General features: G+C 37.6%; 1 protein-coding gene across 2 annotated transcripts in view; it reads right to left on the reverse strand.

Annotated features, from left to right (window-relative positions):
• CCDC66 (coiled-coil domain containing 66) overlaps positions 1-7,135 on the reverse strand; it is a 50,073-nt gene extending 42,938 nt beyond the window's left edge. For both annotated transcript variants that reach the window (XM_068558778.1, XM_068558777.1), the window contains exons 1-3: positions 7,071-7,135; positions 5,244-5,308; positions 4,539-4,564 (exon numbers count right to left, since the gene is read on the reverse strand). In XM_068558778.1, coding sequence (XP_068414879.1) covers positions 4,539-4,564; positions 5,244-5,308; positions 7,071-7,081 — 102 coding nt within the window. In that variant the 5' untranslated portion in view covers positions 7,082-7,135. The remainder of the gene's footprint in view (positions 1-4,538; positions 4,565-5,243; positions 5,309-7,070) is intronic.
• Positions 7,136-9,702: the final 2,567 nt, after the last annotated feature.

Consider the following 9,702-nt stretch of genomic DNA (forward strand, 5'->3'; position numbering starts at 1 on the left):
TGCATTGGGTCTTCGTTGCTGTGCACAAGCTTTCTCTAGTTGTGGCGAGCGGGGCTACTCTTCATTGAGGTGCGTGGGCTTCTCATTGCAGTGGCTTCTCTCATTGCGGAGTGTGGGCTCTAGGCGTGTGGGCTTCAGTAGTTGTGGCTCGTGGGCTCCAGAGTGCAGGCTCAGTAGTTGTGACGCACGGGCTTAGTTGCTCCGCGGCATGTGGGATCTTCCCGGACCAGGGATGGATCCCGTGTCCCCTGCACTGGCAGGCAGATTCTTAATCACTGCGCCACCAGGGAAGTTCCCACCTTTTTCTAACGTAAACTCTACAGGGCAGAGATTTTTGTTTGCTTTGTCTACTGCTGTGTCCCCAGTATCTGAACAGTGAGTGGAACAGGGTAGGTTTCAGTAAATTTTTGTTGAATTACTATCTTCAACCATACCATTTTAAAGACTGAATTCCTTCTCTCTCTCCCCCAAATTAGCTTCCCTTTCCAAAATATCTCATTTCTGTAGCACTGTTGTTCTAATCTTTCAGACCAGCAACCATGGAGTCATCTTTGACTCTTTATCCTCCTTCACAGTCTTCTTTAGCTTACCAGCAAGTACTGGTCATTTATTCCTTCCAAATATCTTTTTCTCCCCTTTTACATGACAATACACCTAAATTCAGGTTTTCATTACCACACTACTGATTACAGCTTATCTCAAATCTATCCCACTGTATATTTCTGCAAACCCATCTAACATAAAATAATTCAACAGTCATTCAATAAATACTAAGTGTTGCTTTTTAGGTGATCAACACTATGGGAAAAATGTTGGAGGTATAAAATGAGTAAGACAAGATTCTTGTTATCAAGGAGTGGGGCAGATGCCACATGGCTTTCATCTGGCTTATCATATCCCAAATGTCCTTGTCTTTCAAAAATGACATAATACACAACCACACTTTGACCAATGAATCAACCCCATTTTACCTTTCTTTTCAAAATGTACCTGTATTATCAGTAGTAAAATCTCTTTATTACCCTCTTCCCCTCACCTATACCCTTTTATTCCAGGCTTTACACTTTTGATAATACTAATACCACAATCTAAAATGCCCTTTTACCCTTCTATCTCTGTGGCTATTTTTATATAACTAACTCTAAATGAGAGGTGGCAAATTTAAATACCTACTGTAAATTAGCCTGGGTGGGAACTAGGATAATTGAAGAGCACTTTTCTGTCTAAAGGAGGCAGCCACCCCTCAGAAGCAGCCTACATTGCCAAAGAGGAATCTGAGTCTACTTGCTAGATCATCCAGTATTTCAAGAGAACCAAGAATGCCATATTTTACCTTAAAAGTTCCATTTTTTAGACACTCACAATTCATTCTAGTTTTTGAAAACCATTGTGTGGATTAGGTAAATTATCAGCAGACTGCACATAGGTTACAGAGCTAAGCTCTACCACCCCAGTCTCCAACGACTACAGGTATTACTAATCCTACCCTTCTTTGACTCATACTGACATTTTCGGGATCATTAACAGCTGAGTATTTTGGTTCTCTAATCAGTTTCTCACTCAAACTGCTAAGAAGTGTAGTGTATTCCCTTAACGTATCTTAAAAGTCTCTCACTTTTGTCCCCTTCTCTCCATTCTGCTAGCCACCATGCTTCAGGGTCTCATAAGACTCTCCCTGGACTAATATAATTGGCCCTTAAGTAGTGTCCCTGTTATGATAATCTGTCCTTCACAGAATTGCCTGAAGCTCTTTCCTACAACACAAATCATATCTAGTCTACTTTTCAAAAATTCTTTAATGCTCCCTACATGCAAATCAAATAAGTTCAAACCCTCTGTGTATACATTTAAACTCCTCATGATTGTAACCACCCTCCCTAAGTTTTATGTTCTACTTCTACTTTATTGGAGTATAACTGCTTTACAATGGTGTATTAGTTTCTGCTTTATAACAAAGTGAATCAGTTATACATATACATATGTTCCCATATCTCTTCCCTCTTGCATCTCCCTCCCTCCCACCCTCCCTATCCCACCCCTCTAGGTTCTTACCTAGTTTTGATTGTACCAGTACTTTTCCTAATATTAAAAAAATATATAAAGACAGCGTCCAATGCATTTAACGCTGGCCGACTTTACAATTTATATGGGGCCAGGATCCCAATGCCAGAAAGAATCAGAGAAGATTAACATTTTAAAATATAAAATGTGCTACCTAGCACTAATATTGTATACATCTTTTAGTGTGTTACTATTCTCTCACACACAGAAATACCTGCGAAAATTTTAAGATGTTTTATATTTCAACTAATTGTGAGATAATTTTGAGTTTAGAATTTATAAATTACCCATGACACTGAATCATTAATATTTATCTTCCTATATAAAAGCTTAAGAAATTAGACTGGTAACCGTCTTTACTTCATATTTACTACCACAGATTAAAGAAAAGTACAGGAGAGATTTTGAAAGAATTAAAGTACTCTGACCACAGTTTGTTAAACTTGATGATGATGAGATAGAGTTCACAGTGTTTAAAGAGCACACTATGTACACGACAGTAATTCAACCTATGAGGAAGAGGAAAAACATAAATGTAGGTAGTATAGTCACTTAGGAGCTTACCCCAGTAGAAGAAAAGCACTATGATGAGTGAATTCATGAATAACTTACAGAAAAGAGAATTCAACATATAGCTACAGAACTGTGAGATTTTGGAAACTAAAAAACTGATTAAAACAAAAAAAGGAAGACAGCACTACTGTTTTTGGTTTTTGTCTTCTGTGAAGAGCAAAGAAAGAAATAAGCATCTCAGGAACCTCTATAAATAAGAGAAGAGAAGCTCCTTGAAATAAAGTCAATATAGAAAGGAGATTTAGGTTGCATCAGTATTTTTTTCCAGCTTTACTGAGATTTGACCATTAAAATTATATATATTTAAGATGTAAAATCTGATGATTTGGCATATGTATACATTGTGAAATAATCACCACAATCAAGCTAATTAACATACCCATCACTTCACACAGTTACCATGCATCAGTATTTTGGAGTCCCAAAAGCAAGAGGAATAAACCCAAACAATCTGCTTTAAGACAATAAATAATTTAAGATCAACATCAGCACAGACTTATTAGTTACCCTGGAAAGAAGAATCCTAGAATAAAAAAATCCCTAAACTGCTAAAAGAATTTTGTAATGATTCTACCAAAAGTCCAAGACTAGTAACTTTGTTTATTACAGGCATAAAAGGGGATCTCCAGATGTTCTAAGTTGGTTAAAAAGATAATGAAATGTCTTCACAGATATAGTGACCATAGCACATCCATTAAGGACACAATCGAAGAGGGAACGTGTGCAAGAGAATTGAGGTCAGGTGAAGATAAAAAAAAACTATGTGTAATACTTGATTTCTATCTAGGAGCATGAAAAGGAGCACTGTATTTGTTAATCTGACTCAAATAAGAACAGTTAGTTGCAATATTTTAATAGGGCAGGGCTAGGAAAAAACTATACAATCTGTATTCTGTGATTAAGGGAACACACAAGGTATGTATATACTGTGTATGTATGTGTGTGTATGTAATAATTTTTATAGGTAGCTTGTGGAATTACTCTGATCAGCATTACCCATTTATCAAGTAATTGATATGTTGGGTTCTCAAGCAACTTCTCCACCTTGATTAAATCAGGAAGAAACAGCAAAGCCATCAAGGGTTCAGAGTTGAAGAGAAAAGGGCCACATAACCCAAACCAGTCTCTATTCAAGATATGGAAAGACAGACTTTAAGATGCTGCAAAATAAAATGGGCTACAGTAAGTTATAGAGGGGGAGAGTAGAAATTTCTGCTGCTTAATGGAAAAAGAAATGGGAAACAAGAAAAGAAGTGGTATCAAAATTTTGAAGCAGTAATGTATTTTGTAGAAAAAGGCACTGTGGGTTCCTGATAAAGAAAAATAATTTAAAAGGAAAACTATTATTTAGCTCAAGTGTAACCTCTTAGAGGAGGAAGCTAAATGCATGTAAGACTTTGTCAATCAAATACATCTTTTTGGTGTGGGAAAATGCAATTTGAGTATGGAAAAAAAAATTTTTGCTTTAAAGTTTGACTATTTTTAAAGATGTCACGAGGTGCACTGTCCAGTACAGTAGCTATTAAATTTAAATTAAAAATCAAACAAGTAAATTAAAAATTCACTTCCTTAGTCACACTGGCCACATTCAAATGCTTAATAACTACACACGGCTAGTGGCTGACTATCATATTGGACAGCACTAATTTTAGAACATTTCCATCACTGCAGAAAGTGTTACTGGACAGAACTGATCTAGAGAAGTGAGTTCTAGGAGGCTTTTTAAACTGAAAAATTATGATTCCATTTCTGTAAAAGGACCAGCCTGAAAGCAAGGGTATAATAACTTTTCACCATCATTCCAAACCCTTTGTAACAGTTTGACAGGAATTATTTTCAAACCACTGTAAAGTAAACTGCATTTTACATTTGAAAACAAGTCAGGTCAAAGTCATTTGGCTTACCTTTACAGAAATTTTTGATTTATGTTCTACAAAAGAAAAAAAAAATTACTAAACTATCAACCGAAAACATACTAAGGCAGTCACAAAAGAAAATTTTAATTAACATTATTTTAAGAAGATATTAAGTAAAAATATTAACCCTCAAAGCATTAACTTTAGGTCCTGTCTGAGTGTTCTAACTTTTACAGTGTGGTTCAAGTATTTATATTTCATTTTTGTTTATTTTCCAAGGTAAAAGTATAAACAGATCAGAGAAAAAGAAAATAATGTGAATGAAAAGAGTACCAAAGCATACTCTGAGCTTTAAAACTAAAACTAAAAATGACTTTAAAACTATGGTCTTATTATAAATTGAATTTTCTCAAACAACACATTCTCTACATGCACAGAACATAACTGCATAAGTTTTACCTAGATTATTCATTAGGCAATAAGCATATTTGCTATATACAAATATAATAAAGAAATGTTACAAATGAAATATACTGGAACATTAAATTATATGAATAAATACTGACAGTGGTAAACAATGATGTAATCTGACTTTACTTGGCTAAAAATAAATTTGAGGAAGTTAGGGAAACCAGCTTTTTTTCAAGGTGTCATTTAAATATTCCACTACAAGCAAAAAATCTGTTAAACAACTACACATTTTTCGTAGGAATTTAGAAGTTAATATTTTAGATTTCTAGTAATATAGCATACCATATGGAGACAGTATTAGCTTGGTTTTTCCATCCAATAATTCAGTTTCAAGCTTTAAACCATCTCTGCAAAATAAAAGAAAGTTTTCTGTCATTTTTAAGAAACAGCAACATTTTAAATAGACAGAAATGCTCAGTTGAACCTTGAAAGTAAATTTGTTCTCCTGAATTTATAAAGGAATCTTGTAAATATTAAACCATTCTTTTTAAAAAAAATTTCTATAGATGTTCATTTTTCTTTTAAAAATTGATGTATAGTTGAAACCATTCTTTTAATTTAAAACACTTTTCAATTCAAAATAAAATTAAAAACGTCATGGAGAAAATTACTGAAACTTTCCAACAATACCAACAATTTATCATGTTTCATCTGAAACTTCATTTTGTTACTGACAAGGAATAAATTAATCTGGTTATCGTAACAACATTTAGTTCTTCTAACTCTAGACTGGAAAAAATAATGCTGTTACAAAACTCCTCACCTATGTTAATGGAGCAAAACACATCTAGCTACCATTTATTAGCTTCATAATGGTCTCATGACTAACACATTCTATGGCCTGTTAGACCAGTACCTGAAAATGAAGCTATTAAGATTGCCACCAGGGTTATTAACTGCTTGAGCATGGAGTTCTACTCTATTCTGAATATTTCAACTAATACATATTCACACTTAGTGACACTTTTGTAACTATCACAGCAATACATCTATAATAAACTTTGCCCGCTACACTTTATCTGTGCCTGTCAAACGCCAAGAGCACAAAGTTAACAGTAGATACTACCAACGAAACTTGTACGTCTGTTAAGGTCCTAATAAAAATTCCACTGAAAACTAAAACAGCAGTACACACAGGTATTTTACTGTTTTAGTGAGAGAGAGAGAAAAGACGTACGTCAACACATATCAACAGGGACAAAAATGACGTCCAAGAGACAAAATTAAATCCCGCGGGCCAAAAAAAGGGAACACGAAATTTGCGGTGATGCTAAGGTTGGGGAAATCAAACGATTTCAACTTACTAAGATAAAAACACCACAAAGAATGGGTTTTAAGGGTTTCCCGGTAGCACGGTTACAAACAGTTCATGTTTACGTCGGTGAAACTTAAGCAAAAGAAAGACCTTGAATGAAACCGTGAAGTACGTCTATTCAGCACTACCGCGTTGCAAACGCCTTCAGGGGCAGACTGTCTTGTTTCTTACCCCTAGATTCTAGAACACAGAAACCATTTGCTAAACGAGGTGCACGAGTGTAAGTTTGGTGACTTTTCATCTTCTTAAAATATCAAACTTTCCAGTGATGATAAACCACGCAAAAGTCCTTTTTATTTATTCAACCACTACTTAATGAGGGCCTGTCAGGTGCCAGGCACCGGTGATACACGACTCCTCGAGAAGCCTCGGCTCCAGGCACGTAGGCCGCTAAGCTCCTCTGGGCGCTCCCACACTCTGCAAAGAACCCCGAAACAGGGTCGCAAAGCACCAGGGCCCGGGCCAAGATTTCTCCCCAGGAAGCCGCTACGCTTTATCTCTCCACCTGCCCTCACCTTTTACCTCCTCTCACGCCTCTCCTCCCTCTCCCTCCTGAGGTAAATGAGGAAGCGGAAAGGAGGCACGGACAGTTTTCACCCGAGTTATTAACTGGAAAACGGAAGGCTGCGGAGGCTGTAAAGGCCGACCCAGCCCCTCGCCCCTCTCAACCTCAGGGAGTCGGGTACTGCTGCTTGGGGCGCCGCAGGCCTGGAAGGCTCTCCGCGAAGGACTCCAAGAGCCAACCCAGCCTCACCCCCTCTCCACGGACGACCACCTTTCTCTCCGCAGCTTACCCCAAGTTCATGGCGCGACCGGCCACGCTCTCCACAGGCCGCTCAAGCCCCTTGTATACGTCGGTTGCCACCGCCGCTCAACAAGCGCTACGCCGATTGGATACAGTGATGCCGGCGAGCTGGGAGAGCGGGCCAATCAGGATTGAGCGTACTGGCGCTTGCGCTCAGCGGGGCGGGGCTGCCGGGGAGACCCTCTTGGTTCTCCCCACCTGGTCCTGACTCTAGAATGTTGGGGGTTTTTCGTTCCTCGGAATTGTAGCCCTTAGAGTTCACAGGGAGCTCTCAGAGAAGTGCCTCAGCTCAAGTGGAGGTGGCTGGTTAAGCAACTTGCCTGAGGTCTCTATCAAGCTATGTAACCCCAGAGCCCATGTTCCAATCTAGCGTTACATGAGTCTAACTCCTATTCATCCTTCAAATCTCAATTTAAACGTCACTTCCTCCATGAAGCTCCTCTGGAATCCACTAGTGGGTAAATTAGGAACCCATTTTCTGGACTTCCCAGTTCCTGCCCTTTCAATCAGGGTACTAATACATTTCAGATCCTGTGTCAGAGTTGAGCTTCAGAGGGGCAGAGTTGGTTTTTGACACCTATATACCCACAGCACCTGGAACTGAACAGTACAGACAGTAAATATTTGTTAAACGAATAAACAGCAAAAGTTTTTAATGCCAACAAAAACCTTATTAAATTTGGCAATGATATTTCATGATGAGGATGCCCGTAGATATAACGCAGTTACTAAAAGTTTACGAATTTTCATCTATTTACTCTTAAATGATTTTACAAACTATAGCTGTAATAAATGAGGCACACTGAATTCTTACGGTACATTCAGTGAAAACTCAAAGATATCTTTTAGTATTTATTTATGTACCTGGCCTGTGGAAGATATATTTAAATAAACATTTGTTAATTTATGTGACTGAATAAATGAACAGGTACCAATGTATATTTGATCCTGTGTTGTTTTTTGTTTTCGTTTTAAGGAAGTCATCTGTGCATATTAAAAAAAAGGCTAAAAGGATTTAAACCAACATGTTAGCAGCAGTATTTCTGGGAGTAGTGTGACTTAAAATTTAATTTTGTTTCTAGCTTTTATTATTATGAAAATGTTTAAATAAACAAAAATAAGAATAGTCCAATGAACGCCTATATACCCTCTACCTAGATTTGACAATGGTTAATGTTTTGCTACATTTGCTTTCTCTCTCTCTACACATAGGTGGGCAGGCACACCCATACATCCACATCCATACACTCATACCCACGCCCATGCACACACCCACTTTTTTTTGCATCACTATTTGCAAGTCAGTTACAGACATTACAACACTTTGCCCTTAAACATTAAAGCATGTATCTCCTAAGAATAAGACATTCTCTTATATAACCATAGCACATAAAATTAGCAATTTTATGATAATATCGAGTGTTCCATTCCTAGTTAATTTTCCCCACTTGTTCTAGGAATATATTCTATATAGGTGAAGGGGATTAAGAAGTACAAACCTCCAGTTACAAAATAAATAAGCCATGGGGATATAGTATACAGCATAAGGAATATGGTCCATAATATTGTAATAACTTTTTATGGGAACAGATGGTTACTGGACTTATCATGTTCATTTCATAATGTATGCAAATATAAAATCACTATGTAGTACACCTGAAAGTTACAAAATGTTGTATACCAACTATATTTCAATACAAAGTGAATACTTTTAAGATGTTATTGTGTGGTCGACCGTGCATCACATCAGGTTGTTCTACAGTTACTGTGGTCAAGTTTGAAGACTTTTGGTGGTGGCAGTCCTATCTCTCTATTGTAAGCGTCTATTTTCCCCTTTGCAGTTAATAAGTAATCTGAGGGCTGGTGGTTTAGCACTGTGCAGATATCCTGTTCCCCAATAACCTTTCACCTAATAATGAGGAATGATTTTTATTTTGTGTTTTCTGTATTTTTCAATAAGTCATCTTTTGCATGGTTTTAAATCCTCCACATACCACTCTTCTCTGCCTACTTGTTTACCAGGTGCAAGAAATTGGTGCAAAACTATTCCATTTCCCAAGCGTATTGTGAGATAGGAATCGAAGGTCAAGTTTCCAGTTGTAGCATCCCTTAACACTCCATGCTTCTTTATAGTCTGCCTGAGGTCCATTCCCCTGGAAAAGAGAGTTTAGTTAAAGGCTTTGAATTGATTGTTTAAAGGTATGTGAAGGTTGGAGGTACTACAAGCATACCCTTCATTTATATGCAGTGTAGTTTCCTCAGATCTTACTACCCTGTGGGTGCAAAGAGTGTCACCTTGACAATAATCTTGCTCCAAGCTGCACCTGTGGGATCTTGGCCCATGCTAAGTAAGCACTTCTGGATCCCACTCCGAGTGCACTGGAGCCCTTGAGGTATCCAGGCTGCAAGTCATCTGTAAGGAAAGAGAAATGCATGCCTTTTGTGTTCTCTTCTGTTCCAGTGCATAGCGTAGTTTTCCAGAGCTTTGGATCAAGGCTGCCTGGGGTCAGATCCCAGCTTTCTTGCTTTCTAGCTGTGTGATCTTGGGACGTTATTAACTTAACCTGCTTCAGTTTCTTCTTTGATACAATGAGGATGAATACTAGTATTCCACCTCATAG

The sequence above is a fragment of the Eschrichtius robustus genome, chromosome 12, assembly GCF_028021215.1.
Source record: "Eschrichtius robustus isolate mEscRob2 chromosome 12, mEscRob2.pri, whole genome shotgun sequence".
Taxonomy (NCBI): domain Eukaryota; kingdom Metazoa; phylum Chordata; class Mammalia; order Artiodactyla; family Eschrichtiidae; genus Eschrichtius; species Eschrichtius robustus.